This window comes from Melopsittacus undulatus, chromosome 1, assembly GCF_012275295.1.
Source record: "Melopsittacus undulatus isolate bMelUnd1 chromosome 1, bMelUnd1.mat.Z, whole genome shotgun sequence".
Classification (NCBI taxonomy): domain Eukaryota; kingdom Metazoa; phylum Chordata; class Aves; order Psittaciformes; family Psittaculidae; genus Melopsittacus; species Melopsittacus undulatus.
The window spans coordinates 106,300,694-106,319,404 of NC_047527.1; the positions used below are offsets into that span (position 1 = coordinate 106,300,694).

Sequence of the window (18,711 nt, forward strand, 5' to 3'; positions counted from 1 at the left end):
CACTACAGCTCAATCAACAGTTTCCAGTAAAGTTCAAGGTGCCAAGTTCATCATGCATAAGAATGCTTCTCCACCTTGACTATTACCAAGCACCTAGGGTGATATAAACTGTCAAGATCTTGTCAAAGATTCTGCCATTTTATACAGATTTTTATGCTATTTGTCTTTAGAAGAAACATAGAAGAAAATAACAGGTGTTGCTACAGAGTAGTTTCAGACAGTATTTCCAAAGAAAAAAAAACATATACAGGATTATCTCAAATAGTGGTGCAGTCATGAGCAACAAGTTAAAAGCACTGAAGTAACTGTACTTGAGCAACCAAGGCATGTTTAGAAGAAATCCAATACTTCCCTTCTGTATTACTGACAACTTTTTCACTTTACCAGCTAAAGCTCTGAACTTGATTCTTGTGCTAAAACACAGCCTGAAGATATTCATGTCAGCTTTTCCAGATTAAAAGGAGAACAAGATGATCTAAAGGCAAGGGAAGCAGAAACATCAACTTGAAATTTTAACCTTTCTTCCCTCTCTAAACAGTTTAGATATAGAGCCAAAACAGAACAACTGATTGTGGCCATCCACACCACGTCCATAACAGGCACCCAATGTCATCAATCACAGAGTCCTAGCTACAGAACTCACTGATCCTTTTCCGAGATGCTTCAGTGCACCTCGTCCCTTGGTTAGCCATAGTAGAAGGAACATTGAAGTAGGAAGTGTCAGAGCAGGCACAAAGGAGGTGTTGGGAACTTGTGGCTCAGGGAAAAAGGAAGCAGTCAGAAGGCAAGAGAGCAGCATATACAATTAGATCAGTCTGGCAGCCTGAAAAACACTTTAGGCCAGAGAACTAGTTCTTCTGCTTTCCTTCTGGAGGCCAAAAGAAAAAGAATCAACTATTCACTTGAAAGACAAAATTATTTTTCAATATATTAAAAAGTCTGTGCTTACCTGCTTTCCTTTTGTATCTTGTGATTATGAAGTAGGAAACTATGTAGAGAACAGCAAATAGGAGAAAACAGATCTAGGGAAAAAACAAATAAAACAAATATTGCATTTATTAGGTTGCAAAAAAATGCCTGTATTATAATAAGAATAAACTGAAAATTAAGTATCAACAATTTAAAATTTGATTCAGAACAACAAAAGTGTATTCTATGTAAATGTCAACAGCATTATGTTTTATATCTTACTAACAGCATGTTAAACCCACAAGAACAGTTCAATTAGAGTAACACGTATGGCATCAACTATATGGCCAGCAAATTTTACTCTAAAATTAAGAAAAAAATAGCCTCATTTACAGTATGATTGGGAAAGGGTTGGGTTGAGTTCTTTTTTGAAGTTTAAATCCACTTGTGGTGTTAAAGTTACCATGCTTTGTACCCCCTTCACACATAAGGGTAATCATATTTTATACAATGGGCTCTTGAAGATCTATTTTGGAGTAATCTATTAACATACATGGAAAACAAAAAGCAGTTATGTTTACTATTTCCATCATGTCTTGAAATAAACAAATTCCCAGCAACACCACACACAAGAGACTTATCTGCCTACAGTGGATGCTCAAGTGCAGGCTAGTCAAACACAATGTTTTTATAGTCAGAAGCCAAGGGCTTCCCTCCTCACAAGGCAGGTAGCTTATTTAAGTCAGAGGTACCTTGAACCCAGCATGAATTGCATCCAGTTGTTTCTAAGAGTTAGCACTACAATTCCAAACACCTACAAATACGCTGGAAATCTTGGGGGAAAGAAGTAAAACAAGACAGGCTTAACCCTCCAAGCTCTTGTGGGAAACAAAAAAGGGCGGGGAGGGGGGAAGGGACAGGGAAAAAAGGAAGAAAAATATTTGCATCTGAATGAGGCACCCAACACAGCTTCCTCAATCTTGTTTGCTGATACCTATTAAAAACATGAGTCACAAATGAAACAAGAACAAAACATCCCATTCCACGATGCTGTGGCCCTTGAGCTCCACAAGTACCTAAGCAGCCATAGAGAAGAGTTCTCCATGTATAGTGGCGTATTCTGCTGCTAGCTTGCAGAAAACAGATCACCTGTACGTCATAGGCTGAGAAGCCACCCGAAGTAGCCCAAATTGTCACAATTCTTTTGCTTATACACAATACCAGTAGCCACCTAATAAAGTCTTAACACACAGCAGTTAACCAACTGAATTAGGTAAAACTGTTGTAGCAGGTTTTACTATTAAATGAGTTTGCCATATTATCTGTATAAGGTTTGGGCATTTTTTTTCCAATTGGCCCTGACTGGATCTGCAATTCATAATATCAGCACCTTAAGCATGTTCTATTGCTGTCTGAGCTTTATCTCACTGGTGATCTGAAGCTGCAAATACTTCACTGGGGTGCATTTGATCTATTTCTTTAGTCAGTCATTTAAAGATTTGTTGCCTTTAAGAACTCACTGTCTTAAAGTTGGAAAATCTACCCTAAGTGAAAGGGAAAAACGAAAGCAAAGGTAGCAATGACAGCCTTTAAACATTTACATCTAAATAAGCATATTGCATCCAGACCAGCAGAAGCAGAAGGGGGAAAAACAAACTTTTCAATCAATACATACTTTTAAAGGAATACTAATAAAAAATAAGTTAGGAGAGTTATTTCTTTTGTGTAGACAGACATTTTAACTTAAAAAAAAAAAGTGCAGACAGGTGTTTGAGTGTGGCATTTGAGTGCCTACAACTGCCCTACAGAAGTCTCCCAGAAGTATCACAAAGCCACAGGTCTGCAAGGGGCAACAGAGCTCAGTCTCTGTTCAGGCAACACACAGCAGTGATACCCAAAATACAGATGCTGAAAATTAGATTTCATAACTAGATCTCTGAATTTAACTACTGAGTCTCAATAGGGTCCATCGTTCCAACTTTACAGAGGATGCTTCAAAAAGGTTTTGATAAAGAGTTAAAAAAAAACTATTAAAAATAGTTTTAATTAAAAATATACACAGATATATTTTTTAACCAGGAAGAACAAAATAAACTGAGAATAGCCTTGGATTTTCAGAGTACTCTGACAGATTGTCCTGTCAGCATCAAAAAACACAATGCCAGTGCTGAAAGACGGTCCTCTAAGTTTCCAGTTCCTCTGAAAACTAGACCAAGGCTACAGAGAGAGATATCTAATTTTAGGGCATCCACTTTTGAAAATCAGGTATCATATAGACAGGTCAGTAAAACCCTTTACAAATCTGCCAGACCCAAATAAAGATAAAATTAAGCCAAAAATTAGTTTAACTATATTTAAAACAAGAATAAAAATTACCACAATCTTGTTTGTATCTTCAAATAAAACAGATGACCTTTATTCTATCTGTGATAACAAAGTTACAATGAAAAGGTGGATCTGTACTTCTAAGATAACTGAGATATTTTGAGGTCACAGCAGATGAAAGCTGCCCAGTAACATGAATTGTCAAATGTTCTATTTCTAGTTTTAGATGATAGCTACTTCACAACTCAGCAATAAGGGGTAACTATATATCTTGGGGTAACTATCCCTCTACTTCTGTCAGAATTGAGAACAGTTTTGTAAATATTTCATGAAGTTTATTGCTGAAAATTCACATAATTTTAAAGTTATCAGCAAAAAGTAAATTCTTGTCAGTAAAAGTTATAAAAGGTAATTCATAAATTAAAATTCTTTCATAACAACCAAAACAAGCCAATAATCAAACTCAGAAATATCCCTTCAATCTTAACTCACTTATGATCCTGAAGTGTTTTTAACCATGCATTCTGAAGAGCTTTCAAAAGGGAACAGCAAAATCCAGCATCGTAACTATTTTTAGAGTGGAACTCAGTTAAATTGGGGAAAAGGAGTGTGCTGCCCATGACAGCCAAAGAATAAGCTCCACTGTCATGTCACACTGCTATCCTGGGTTCTTACTCCTCATAATGCTCTTTGGTTCAGGATATTTTTGTACTGCAGAAAACATACACCCTTATTTGTACTTGTTCTGCCTTAAGTTCATGTTCCTCAAACGTGAACGCAATACTCCAGCTACGGTCTTATGGCTATATGTGACAGCACTAAGCATTTCTTTCTGTACTGAGAACTGTACTGGGTTTGCATAGCAGGTTTTGTTAGGAGGGGGTGGCTTCTGTAAGAAGCTGCCAGAAACTTTCCATGTCCGAAGGAGCCAATGCCAGTCAGCTCCAAGACTGACCCACCACTGGCTAAGGCTGAGCCCATCAGTGAGAGTGGTAGCACCTCCAGGATAACATACTTAAGAAGTTGGGGGAAACAGCATAACTGCAGCAAGAGAGAGGAACGAGAAATGTGAGAGGAATAGCCCTGCAGACACCCAGGTCAGTGCAGGAGGAGGGGAGAAGGTGCTCCAGACACAGAAGCAGAGATTCCCCTGCAGCCCATGGTGAGGCAGGCTATGCCCAGCAGCACATGGAGGCTCTCAGTGGAGTAGATACCCACCTGCAGCCCATGGAGGACCCCCCACACTGGATGAGGGGGGATGCACAAAGGACGCTGTAACACCAAGGGAAGCCCGCTCTGGAGCAAGCTCCTGGCAGGACCCGTGGTCCCATGGAGAAGAGCCTATGCTGAAGCAGGTTTGCTGCAGGACTTGTGACCCCACATGGGACCTATGGTGGAGTTCATGAACCTTAGCCTATGGGAAGGACTGAACTGTCTCCCATGTGAGATGTTCCACACTGGAGCACAGGATGAGTGTGAGGAGTCTTTCATGAGGAGTAAGGAGCAGCAATGTATGATGAACTGACCACAACCCCCATTCCCCATCCCCCTGCACTGCTGGGGTTAAGGAAGCAAAAAATCTGGGAGTGAAGTTAAGCCTAAGAAGAATGGAGGGCTGGGGGAAGGGTGTTTTAAGGTTTGGTTTCTTTCTCATTATCCTACTCCGATTTAATTGGTGATAAATTAATTTCCCCAAATTGAGACTGTTTTGCCCATTATAAAAATTGCTGAATGATCTCTCCCTGTCCTAATGTCAACCCAAGAACCTTTTGTTATATTTTCTCTTCCCTGTCCTGTTGAGGAGGGGAGTGACAGAGCAGCTTTGGTGGGCACCTGGTGTCCAGCCAGGATCAATCACCAAAATACATTTCAACACATTCACCTGAGAATCATGCTAGTAACTTAGCATTATCCTCCAAACACTGAATCCTTCCATGCTGTCCTCCCTAGTTGCTTCCAGCAGAGCAGCTCTCAAGTTACAGTAGAAACTTGTTTTTAGGGTTCAGGTTTATCACCATGCCTTTTAAACACCACACCTTAATTTCACACTGCATTTATTACTTCAGGGTGATCAAGTCCTTTCTGCACCTGTTCTTACCCTCCTCTGCATTGACTACATCTTCTAAAGGACTGGTTTTGGAAGGGGTACAACAGAATTGTGTACTTTATTTCCATCTAAATTAAGCAAGATTTTTCTTAATACTGATACCCAAGGAAACTGAAAAGCAGCTTTTCCCCCTCGGCCCAAACACAACACTTAACGGTTATGTACACTACCAACCACTTTCTTATTCACTTTACAGCTCTTCTTCTAAGGCACACTAACCCTAGTTTAAAAAATACCTTTCAATGCTTTTCCTGGATATAGACCCTGGCAGATGCAAAAGAAAAACTCTATCAATAGACATGTTGCTTCAGGAAATACAGTTCTTACCTCCTAGCAAAAATTCACATATACATATGTTCTCAGCACCCGAAATCATCTGTCAGCTTCCATTTCTGATCACTTACTAAAAATGATAGGTAGTCATACTGAAATAGGGCACTAATCAAAAACAGTAAGACACCACACATAAAGCTAAATTGATATCTCCAGTGAAAAACACACCTAATATTCTTTAAATTCCAGACTTTCCTCAGAAAACTATTACGTGTGACAGTATTGAAGCCAATATCAGAATACCATGTAAAATCCAAATCATACTGCAAGCTAGTTTTTCAACCAAAAAGCTGTGTTTTATGCCATCTCCCATCTCTACAGTAAGAGCAGACAAAAGCTAAGGATGTTCCAAATGCAGCAAATCTAGAATAAGTTATATTCCTCATAATCCCAAGTTCACTACAAGGAAATTTTCACAGTAGTTCAACCAGGATTGATTTGAGGAGTCAGTGAGGACATTGCAGAGAATGTCCAGGAATGTACAGAGAATGTCAGGATTTCTGGCATTCTCTGAGAATGCGAACTTAAAAACTACCATACATAAAATAGCTTCCTTTCTTAAAATGTATTTTCTTAAATTCATTCCAACTTTACAGAGGGGCAAGCAGCTGTGGATCTGCTACGGCAGTTGGACTGCTCCTGGGAAGCTACTTTAAACCCAACTGTAGTACGTTCCCACATTATACAGGAAATGCACTCGGTCCACGTTTGATCGACCGCATCAAAATATAAAGGAAATTAAGAAGAGACAGGATTTTATGTGGCAATAGCCAAACAGTTGAGCAAAGCAATTCTAAATAATGTTAATGTCTTTTTGTGTGTTCTCCCATCCACACCACTCAATAACGGAAAACAAATTGCATGGATCCTATACTACATCTAGGGGCTCCCTAGCACATTAAGTCTTCAAACCTGGAGTATGTCATTCATTACCATCTCTTTGCACAAGCTAAATACAATACAATATCTGGTAGGAGAAGGAAAGAAACTTGTCTTTCCCTGGAGCTCTAAATCTTCATTTCAGAAAGGAAGTGCTTTCTGCTCCTGCTTAGATTACACACTAGACATGCCAAGAAAGGCTACTTCTGGAGATGTACAGCACTGCATTCTTAGGTATCTTGTATCCAACTCTTCCATCGAGTCATACTTTTGAATCTGTTATCCAAAGTCATCCAAGTATGATCCATGTCATACCCTTGGATCTGTACCAGACAGCTCTCAGTTCCTGCGAGAATGGAGCTAGAGATAAACTGCACGCATTTCTGTTCGTAACTATGTGCATCTAAGGGGTTGGCACTGAAGGGCCTAGCATTAAACATGAGCAGGTCTGAACTAACTCAAATTACATAGTACTTATCTCACTGACAGTTGTTAAAGAACAGCTGACACTAATTTGCCCATGTGTATGATCTTTAAAACTTTGGCACTGAAATCCATGCCTCAGACTGGAAAAGCATTATCTTCTGTTGCAAATGCTGGATCTCCACTTTCATGCTAAGAAAGCATATTCTCAAAATGCAGAAGATTCTCTCCCCTCTTCCTTCTGCACAAGATACAAACATCTTTCAAACTGTAATTTGTGTGCGCATTAAAAGCTGCATTTTTGTGTGCAGAAAGATCAACAGCTTTTATTTACATAGCACAATATTCTTCCCAACTCTTATGCAGGAAATACAGTTGTATGTTATACTAGATAAAAAGCATATAGCTACATTGCCCAATAATTGTTACAGGCTTTACAATCCACGTGCCCTGGCAGCAAACGCTCAAAAGAACATCCGGGGCTATATTACCAGAAGAAAAGCCAATAATCACGGGAAGTAATTATCTCTTTCCAGTCAGCATTCATCATGACACACATAGCTCCTGCATCCAGTTTTGAGCCTCCAATGTAGTAAAGACACTGGTAATTGCAGCAAGGAAGACAGCCAAGATGTCAGAAGGCTCGAACACTTGCCTGGTGCAGACAGGCTGAAGGACCTCAGCTTGTTCAACTTAAGTACAACAAGGCTTCAGGAGGATCTAACAGTAGCTTGCCAGTACTTGTGAGGGGGTCATTAAGAAGACAGAGCTGGGCTCTTGAAAGCAGCGCTCAGCAGGAGGATGAAACTGCAGAAAAGGAGAAATCTCCATGAGAAGGGCCATGCAATGGAACCAGTTGCCCGGAGGCTTGAGTCCAGTCAGCCTTCTTTTCTATTATCCTGAATAAACTAGCACCATTAGAAACTTCGTCACCTCATAGTTTACATCCTTGTCCGCGTCATCTATGAATGTGTTTTAAAGTTTTAGTGTAAGCATAGGCCCCTGTAGGACTGTGTCAAGGATGTCTTCTCATTATGAAAAAGCTAAACATCTTCCAGAACAAGTTTTAGCAGTAAGGACCCACCATCGAAATCCTTTACAAAAAGAAGCCACAGACCTTAGTAATGTTCTTTGATTTAATACATTTCCAAGCACAAAGCATAGGTTCAAGATTTCCACTTGAAAAGCATCAAAGCAGAGAAGTGATCATTTCCTCCCACTTGAGTGGATACTAACGTTTTAAATAGGAAGAAGTAAATCTGGAGGAGCAAAACAGTGACAATGAAAAAAGTGAACAGCATTTTACTATGCTGTGTATGAAACATCAAGAAGCTTCAAAAAAAATAAGGGATGGAAGGAAATAACAAAATGGCTACATCAGTATTAAAACAAAAAGTTACTGCTACTACATCCACCAGCATTTTGATTCAAAGGATATGCCAAAAAAAAAAGCAGCTACAGACATAATGAAGACCACCTCCACTTCTTACAGCTATTCTAGGGAACGTGCCCTTTTCCCTAACTAGAAGAGTCAGCACAGAGAAAACAAAGGTCACTGGGTAACACCACCCCATAGAATACTTCTAACACGTTTAAGAGTTGAAAACTGAACTGTTGGTGTTTTGCTTGATCATGATTACTACCTACAGAAAAGTACTAGTGTTGCACTTCTGGGTTTTAATTTCTACAATAGAAAACAACTAAACATAGCATCATACACCCATCTCTTAATGCCGTCATGCTGCTAAAGTATTTTAATGGCCATTGAAATGCCACAGGACAACTAAAAAACATCCTCCTACTGTCCCACTTGGCAACTCCTTTTGTTTACTCATGGAAAGGATGGCAGGAATAAAAAGCAAGAAATACAGGTACAGACAAGCAGTTCTGCTCTAACAACTCCATTATTCCATTGACATGTAAAAAGCAAATAAATTCACCTGATTTGGATGTGTCAACAGTAGGTTACCTATAACAGACTATGCACACTAAAAACTATTTTTAAAAAACTCTGAGCTCTGTGGGTAGATTAAGTTCACTCTAATCCAACCGGCCTTCTACACACTAAACTTAAGCTTAGGATAAAATGATAAATTGTGTCTGATGACTACAGATTGATTTTATTCATCGACACAGCCCTCCACACCTATGATTTCCCTACATCTGTGGTCTCTTCTCAGGACTCCTCCCTGGCTTAAGACCTGTGCAAGAGGTTGACCCACTTCTTTTTTGTTGGTTCCCAAGTTATGAAGAAATCATAAGAGGTTCAGAAGCTTGGTGCCTAGACTTGTTTATCTAGGAAAAAAAATCCAGGATATAACAGAAAGTCCAAAACATCCCAAAACATAGTCCATGTGCTAAATACTGCTCAGCTGAAGATAAAAAACAGCTTCTATAGCCCTTCCAAAGATTGCTTCCATATTTCATCCACTTAAAACTACCTTCAAGTTCACTTCACCAGCAGCAGAGCCCTAGTTCAAACTAATGCAGGAATTCAAAGAAATATATTAATTCATTAGCTTTTACATTCCTTTTTATATACATAATAGGAAAGGATTTATGTTGCTGGGTAAAGGGGGAAAAAAAGTTAAAATGTGATGACACTTTCACAACCCTTAGTAAAAGACACCTCTGTTCAGGGTACTGTATTTTATGCCTACTAATATACACAAAATCCCACAAAAATTGACTGCAAGTCATTTTTATTTAACCTCTACAACCTACAGCAATGTCATTAAAATTGGATGCAATAATATTTTTCAGCATTAGCACAAGACTTAAAAACACTCTTTAGCATTAGCACCAACAACACCAACCCAGATCATGCTAACATTCTGCCACTGAATGAAAGTATTATTCAACATTTTATAGCCAAGCTATAATAATGGGTTATATTAAAACTTCACAGCCATTCCATTAAAAATACCTTTCGAAAAAAATAACTTCAAAAGTCCCTTTAATACAAACCACATAAACAATTTATGTTAAGGCCACTTCTTTGGCTAATATTAACTTCCAGGACAAGGTGCGTAACTATTTTAGAAGACAGAGCTAATGAACTCTCTCATCCTAACTCATAAACATCCTCTTCCTTGTGTTCTCATACATACATACTGTAGAAATTTTAAGTAGCATATCTGTTTTTCTCACCACCTCCCAAAACATAAACATACTTAAACTGCAATACTTGGATGCTTTCATAAGCCTAGCCAATTATGTAGATTCTCTACTGGACCTAAGTCATCACAGCATTAAAAATTGTCATATACTTTAGACACATTGCTATTGTCAAACTCAGCACAAACTTATTAGCATCAGTTCTTCCCATCAGCTAAATATGTTAAAAACAGAAAGTATAGTTAGGAAATGGAAAAACTGGGATATTCGAGGTATAAGCAGGCACTTAAAACCAACAGTGAAACTGGGAAGCACCACATTTCAATTACAATCATGGAGCCTAACACTGGAAACCACACCACTATAAGCTAAGAAGGCAAAAGGGAAAAATAATCACACACGTATAGTGTTTCTATCCTCTGTATATAAAACTCAGCCATGTTAACTTCAATGACATCTATAGACACACTACTCACTGTGGAAAGCACACCTGATATGGAAATAGAAGAAACAGAAATAAAGTTCCATAGAATAATATTTTCCAGTTCTTCAAAATTTTGAAAGCCAAATTAATTTCAAAGTAGTAAACTATTACAGCACCAAGTACTAGATTCTACAAACCATGCTGGTGATAGTTAGAAAACCTTTAACATATTCAGTTAATCGAGAACTAGAAACCCTGTGCGGAAAGCAACCCAGCAGCACAATATATATTCAACACCAAGCTGATGAATTATCAACAAGAGTTCCGTAACCATCTTCATGAGAGTAAACGGGGCCCCAAAGTGCAACAGCTCAAAGCTGCAGGAAGCATGAAGCAATTTCACTTGTTATGTGAATGACTAATAAGGGGTTTACAGTAGTAACTTAGTCCAGGTCATCTCTACCCAGCTGTATGCATACCTTTTGGAGAGATGCAACATTTAAGGCTGTTGATGATGATATGCATAAAACCAAACTACAAACATGACTTTCAAAGTCTCTCCTGTTCCTGTATAAGCTATGTAAAATCTTGCACACTAACATTGCCAACAAGTCAGTGTTCCTAGTCACTTGACAGTACATGTTCACAGGAAAGCTACAGTGGTTTTCCAAGTAAGGGAGAGGGTGTGGAGAGAATAGAGAGCATTGCAGAATTTAAGACTTTCTCAACAAGAGTCATCACTACCCTCCTAAATGAGGATAAATACCAAATTAAACAGGGGAGGATAAAAGACGGGAAAGGAGAAAGCACTGCAGTAAAAGAAAAAGTCACTTACATAACCTTCAACTACAAGCAGTAAGATTATATTGAATTAAATGTTTCCTTGAGATAGTCTTCCTTAACCTGAATTTCCGTCACCAGAACCAAACTCACTTTCATTATAACTTTACTTACACTTCTAACTCTCCCTCTCCTCTGACATTACCACTGTCTACTCCATTACTCTGCTCTCTGCTTTGCCCACCCCTCAATCCTCCTCAACATCTCTGAAAACACTTTTTTCTAGAGGGTCTTGTGCTTATGAATTCAATCACACTCAGCATCCCTACATCACAGCAGAGATTGAGATGTTCACTGCAACCCTATGATCACCTAGGTACATCCTGCCAGCAGTCTCTCTACTACAGGACTAGCTATCCAAACAAAATCCAAGACGGGTTTGTTTGTCTGTGGTCCTGTAATGAATAGCGGAGTTTGTTTACAGTCGGTATTTTCCCCTTCTCATTAGGTTTTCTCAAATCTAATTTACCTCCTAATTAAATGTTCTTAAACAGATGCCTGTACCTTCCATGAAGTGTGTTGCCCTTTTGGTCAACTGCTACCACAAAGAAACACACTAGTGTTCAGAAGGAATTCTTCTGAACTGTAACTAATAGCAACTTTTTACACTTCAGCCTTTCATGCTTATTATATGTAAACAGAAAAAGCAGAACTCTCCAAAACTGGTTCCTGCTGTGGGAATAAGCATCTGCCTATCTACTTGTTCTGGCCAAGTATTTGGAGATGCCTACTCATTCCAGATGGATCCACCAGTGCTGGTCCTCAGGACCAGCAGCCAGAAGGTGACTCATCACTTCTTTGAGTTCAGTACAGCACCTGTGTTTACTTGTAAAGGTAGGTTTTTTTAAATGATGGAAGGTTACCAGCATTTTAGATATTTACATTAAATGTGCATAACCACTCCTTCAGCCTTGTATCTCACACCACTACCACAAATACTCCTTTATTCATTTACAATTCTTTTCCAGAAGACTTAAGAAAGAAGCAGCAACACTGCTCGGCAAAGTTGGTTTTGAGATGCATTCATTCCAGATACAAATTACTCTTCAAGTTTTCAGCATAAGGGTAAAAAAAAAAAAAAAAAAAAAAAAAGAGAAAGGCATCAAATTTATGGACTAAAAGAAACACGCATAAACATTCAGTCAAGAACGTTTTGGTATCTGAAATAATTTTTTTCTTTAAAATCATCTACGCTTCTAATCAGCATTTTCTTCCTTGCCCATTATCAGAATATCATCACTTGTAGCATAAAAAAAGAGTCTGTGAAGATTACAATTTTTATCTAGAGTATAAATTTAAGGAGGCAGAACTGGTCAGGAACAAGAGCACTACCAACAGGAGTACAATGCTCAAATCAGCTTTCTCTATTTACAGCCCTATAGGAAAAAAATGCCAGCAGTAACCACACTGCATTCGTTCATACAGAAGAATCCTGAACACCACTCTATCCCAAAATAGGAAAAAAGGTACAAAAATAAACCGGAGAAGTAAACAAAGCCATGACATAGTTCCAACTACCCAAGAAGAACTTCCTAAACTGCTAGAAACTATTTTTAGGTTCAGATTTACACCGACACACTCAATAACCACCATATGATCTGTAAAAATAAATAAATATTAAAAGTAGGATGCTTAAAAAAAGAAAAAAAAGAAGCCTTCTTGTACAGGGAACTGCATTAAGAAGTGGAGAATCTAAGTTTTTACGAAAATCTGGCACCTGAAGACTACACACCTGAAAACATTTAGTCCTTCAAATGGATACATCTGTCATTAATCATAAAACTACATATCACACCCATTTTAACATCTGCCTGGACTTGCAAGAAGCAATTACAGTTATAACAGCACTTTTGTATTTGGACTTATTGTACTAAGACTGATATTTATCATGACATATTTAATATAATTAAGTCACTTCGCAATATACTATGTTTGTTCTTAAGCTTTCTAACTAATTCTAGTGTCACTGAATTATTTTCTTGTGTAGTTTCCCACACTACAAATACAAGCACAGTATATTTATTTTGCCAAGAAAACCTCATAACCAAGTGTGTGTGTATATTTTTAAAAACTCAAAATCCTATATTTTATAAATGGAAAAAGATCAAAAAGTAGACCTAACTTTTAAAAATACAAACTAATATTGCACAGCAGGAGACTCAAACTTGAAAAAAAAAGTCTAAGAATATTCTAAAAAGTAAACCCAGGGGAATATAAAGAGACTGACCCATTGCACTTACTTGATCTGCATTTGAAATAAACAGCTCACAACAACACTAGTGGAAAATGAAACAATTATGTTGTATAAACAGACATAATAGCAGGACACAAGGGAAAAGCAGTTCCCTAAAAGCTTAAATATATTGCACGGATGTGTGACATTGAAACAAGCTATAAATTAATCTAAAGGGTCAAGAAAGGCAAACTAATTAAGTGTACAAAAATAACAGATAGTATCAGACTAGCGCAGAACATTGTCTGCCCTTTACAACTCCTCCATACCAATGCTGACAAGTACAGAACACAGACACTTTTCCATATTTTGTAACCAACTAAAGCTGCTTTTTGGAAAGATGCCTCTTTTAGTTAGAACTAAGTATGACTCCAGCTTTATTAAAGGCCAGGCTTCCACTGACTGTGCAAGCTCACAGCTGTACCATGTCTCTTATACTAGCTCATCAGTTCTCAGCCTCCATGTTTACTGAATCTGAATTTTAAAGTTCATACAAGTCTGAAAAAGTCTGAAACTGGGTGTTTCCAGTAACTGTTCCAAACAACAGATCCTCAACATCACAGTTTCACATTTGAAAAGTCATGCCAAAACTAGACTAGGGAGTTAACCTTCTGTTATAAAAGATCATCCCCATGAAGCAACGAAATACAAGGCAGATTCTTTTCTTGCAAACAACTACCCTCTTGGTAAAAACAGGTACCACACAGACACCCCAGATGAGGTCAAAAGTAAATGGGCCAGAATTAAATTAAGCCTTGGAATCACAGACAGTGACCTCAAAAGCAGATGAAGGATTTATTTAAAAAAAAATAGTGATCTTTTACTACTCTTGCTCATAACATGTGCCCTGCTATAAACATGAGTCAGAACCATTTGTCTTTCCAAGGTGGGATTAGCAGAAGATGGTGCCTACAGAAAGAGACAGATACCACCAGCAGAAGGGTAACGAGCCTTTAATTTCTGTTATGTAACACAACTTCATGGAAAACTCTGTAGCTTGCCAGTTCAGAGAACAGATGAAACAGAAATGAAGCACTATACTGAAGTTAAGCCTAGTGTGCCCTGAGGACTCCATCAGAAAGCACAATCTGGAAATTCTTTATCTATTCAAAGAAAACAGAGAACATTCATAAAAGAAAAGTGAAAAAGTTTTTCTTTAAAATTACATCAACTTCATTTGATTTCTCTCGTGAATGCATCATTTTAGCTTCCAGTAAAGATTCTGCCACACAACTAGGTCTCCAAAGACAATACTACCAGATATTGTAAGTTTGACTTCTTACACGTACATAGAGGTTTCCTCCACTGTAATACTACACAACAAACATCAAGTCTTTCTATTGATGACTCCACTGCCCCCAGCACACCTGCAGCTTGAATAAAAGTTGTGTGCATGTGCCAGAAAGTGGAATATGCTCCCTCCTTAGCCAAGGGGATGATGATTATATCCACTACCCACGCAACAACTGTATATCTGCATATTTTAAGAAATTACATTCACCATATAACATCATGACCAGCAAGAGCAGGAATGATTAGGAGGAGGTGCTATCATAATGGTACATGTAAGCAACATGCTCCATGTACTTGTGATGCTTAAACTAACCACAAGTGTAATCATAACTGCAATATGCTTCTGTAGCTATGCAAAAGACACAACAAGGTTGTGTACTCAGCTGTGAACAGCAGCAGTTTATACACTCATAAAACCCTGCGGTCTTCCAACATAAATTAAAGACAAGATCACAACTGTACCAATGCATGGTTTAAAAGGCAAAATTGTTATTATTATCCCCACTGGTTAAACAAAACCAGACATGGCTTGTCATCAATATTAAAGATCAAAGTACAGTTTCAAAAGCAAGAAAATTCTACCTCCATTGTCCAAATAAAGCAACACTGCACCTCTAAAACAAGTTATTGATGTCTTATGTGATTTCTTACATGACTACACCAACAGGAAGAGTTCGCAATTGTTCTAGAGGGACTGAAAAAGCTTTAGAGAAGTAGCTGCAGTACAGATGAGCTAGCTCTTTAAGGATTTAATAGACCTTCAGTCTTTGTAACAGTACCTGCACAGAACTATTCCTTCAGAATCAAAAGTGTGCATCTTGCTAGGTACAAAAGCAGGATATGTAGTATCCAATTTATTGGAACAAGACTCTGGTGGACATAAGGAGGAGACAACACACAAAGAAAATTATACGGGAAAACAGACACTAGGGGAAAACAGATGCTAGCATTCAGAAGAGATGAACAATTTGTGAATACACCTGTGTTTTCACAGCACAAAGATTAAAAAAGCCTAAACAATTCTTTACCAAAAGGAGCATTTTTCTTTTTTACACCCCTCCACCACTCACAGCTCTCACTACATATGCTACATCCACTCACAGAGAAGTGAGGGCCCAGAAAATCTCCTAAAGTAACAGTTCTCTTCATACAGCCTTGCTTTGCACTCCTCAGAAAAATATCCCAGAAATATAATAATTCACCGGAAGAAAGAAGGTCTTAATATGCAGATTTGTAAAATATAGAAAGGAAATTAATACACTAGGGATCCAATCAAGTCTCTGTTAAGAAATAACCTGGCCATAAGCCTGTATAAATCAGTCAACAGTGGTATTTAATACTGTCTCTCAATACAACTAAAAATAGTTAAAGATGAATTATGAAAAAATAATCTGAGAAATCCATTATTCTTTATACAGCATTAACTGCAAAGAGAGTACAACTACCCAGCTGAGTTCGGACAGCACGTGCATAACAGGCAACACTGCGTGTCTCCTACGTGCAGCATGTATTTCCTTTGTTGAACTGAAGCAGAAGAGAAACAAGCCCCATCAAAACACATCTATCGGCTTTGAACAGTCCTGAAAATAATTATGAGGCAGTCACAGAGGAAACCACAACAGCCCCATCCAAGTGCAAGTAAGGTGTAGCACTGCACTTGACCACAGAAGGTTGAGGAAGATGGGACAGCACATGCACTGCTCATGAACTCTGTATTGCTCCACTTGGAAATCATAACGCACACAGCAGCACTCAGAATGCCATGACAGGTCAGGGTAAACCTAAGGTTACTCACACATCCGCTGCAACAGTGCAGCAAAACAGAAGAGGATCTTAGAATCACAAGCAATGCTATGAAATCCTATGCATACCTTACAACCACCAAGGCTGTACTTGAAGGCTGAGGTGTTGAACACAAAACAGAGTGCACAGGAGAACATTCAGAAGCACACCTATGCCCTGCATGTATACACAGCATTTCCTCTTTTCCCTGAAGGCAGAGGGAGAGGAAAACCCACGCCGGGGTAAGTGCTGAGGTCCCCACCAGCCAGCCCTCACTGCCCCGCACACCCATCCCGGCGGGAGATGCAAACACAGCTATGCCCACAGGGGACACGCCACCAGGTCAGCCTGGACGCGAGAGCTAGGGCGAGGGGCGAAGCAGCGAAGGGCAGGCAACGAGAAAGGGTCAGAGCGGGACAACCCCACGGCTGCTCGGCAATGGGGCCGAGAGGAAAACAGGGGTAGGGGAAAAACGAGAGCTGCGTTGAGTACAGCACGACTGGAGAGGGGGGTCCCGCGTCAGCCCGGCCTCCGGGGCACCGCAATGACAGGTCAGGGAGGAAGGCAGGAGGGAGACCGCTAAGCCGGGGAGGGCGGGGGTCAAACGGAAGAGCCACAGAGGCACGGCGGTGCCGCCTACCGTGTACTCCCGCACTTGGCTGTGGAAGTTCTGCTCACGGATCGTCACTTCGTCCGCTTCCATCCTTCATAGTCCCGCGGCCCCCGCGCGCAATGGCGCCCGCCGCCGCCGCCGCGCCTGCTCCTGCCCTCCCGGCGGCAGGCTGGCCACCATGGCCAACGGCAGCGCCGGCTGCTCTCCCGGGCCCCGGCGGCGGCTGAGCGGCCCTGGCAACGGCGCTGGCGGACAGCTCCGCCGCTCTGTCACCGTCCGGCAAGGAGCGGAGCAGGACGAAAGACAGACAACACCACCTCAACCCCTCCTGCTGCTGCGTCACCACGCAGCGCCACCGCGCACCGCCCGGGGGAGAGGCGGGGCTAATGGGGAGGCGTGGTCAAACCGCCCTGAGGCGGGGGAGGGGAGATGGGTGGGGTTTAACGGTAGGGGCGTGGGTACCGTGAAGGGGCGGGGCCCGTTGGGGGCGGGGCCAAGAGAGCGGCATGGGGAGTGGCGGAGCCCCCCGGGCAGTTGCGAGAAGGTATTCACTCACCTCAGGGTAGGCGGTGGGGTGCTGTGGGTGTGCTGGGTCAGCAGGGCCTCCCTGAACGCAGTCTTCCCTGTAAATGCACCAGAATTTATAGTCTGAAAGATCGTACTTAACTTAAAACTAGTGCTCCACTTGTCTGGAGCAGCTTTTCGTCACCGAGTGGTCTTTGCTCCTGACTTGCTGTGCTTAGTTTTGGCTGAGTGCGGTACTACAGAAGCAGTCTTACAGTTGTTCCCAATTCCCCCCATACACACAGGCAACTTCTTTTATTCCTGAGGTTGCAAGTAGATCAACTGTCTAAATATACACATACTACCTGATAATCTAGGACACATTATAAATTATAGATGGTGTTTATTTCTATCCAAATATGCAACATAATTCCAAGAAAGTTTCAAAAATTAATTTAATCCCTCTCTGACTATTTACATCTATTGATATATATGATATCCATGACAATTATAATATATATTCTATTTACTTCCCAGCCTCTGGCCCGTTTGCTTGGTTAAAAGCAGACAATGAAGTATTTATTAAATTTTAGAGTCAGCAAAACTGATGTTTGATTATTTAATGTACTTCTCATAGTTCTGAAGGGATTCAGAACTTTCTTCAGCTTCAATACGGCCCTGGTCTCACCCTTGTTCTTTTGATACTTGTGAAGGTACAGACAAGTACATATAATTTGCAGGCAGAGCAGCACCATGGGTGTGAGAGGTCAGAGGTGTGTTGTCTGCTCTCCCTTCCTGAAGTCCACTGCTTGAGAAGGGAGACTTCCTCAATATTCACCAAGGCTGGAAGAACAGAAAAGGACCATTAAAAATAAACATGAGTATCAGGGAGCACCATTTTTGAGATGCTTCTTGGGAAGAGTTGTCCT

The 18,711-nt window shown here is 40.1% G+C and overlaps 1 protein-coding gene across 3 annotated transcripts in view; it reads right to left on the bottom strand.

The window, feature by feature from the left end:
* LMBR1 (limb development membrane protein 1) overlaps positions 1 to 17,586 on the bottom strand; it is a 78,949-nt gene extending 61,363 nt beyond the window's left edge. The window contains exons 1-2 of one of the 3 annotated variants that reach the window (XM_034074637.1): positions 17,306 to 17,586; positions 950 to 1,022 (exon numbers count right to left, since the gene is read on the bottom strand). In XM_034074637.1, coding sequence (XP_033930528.1) covers positions 950 to 1,022; positions 17,306 to 17,368 — 136 coding nt within the window. In that variant the 5' untranslated portion in view covers positions 17,369 to 17,586. The remainder of the gene's footprint in view (positions 1 to 949; positions 1,023 to 17,305) is intronic. The other 2 variants (XM_005142121.3, XM_034074641.1) reach the window with 2 other exon arrangements.
* Between the last annotated feature and the right edge of the window lie 1,125 nt (positions 17,587 to 18,711).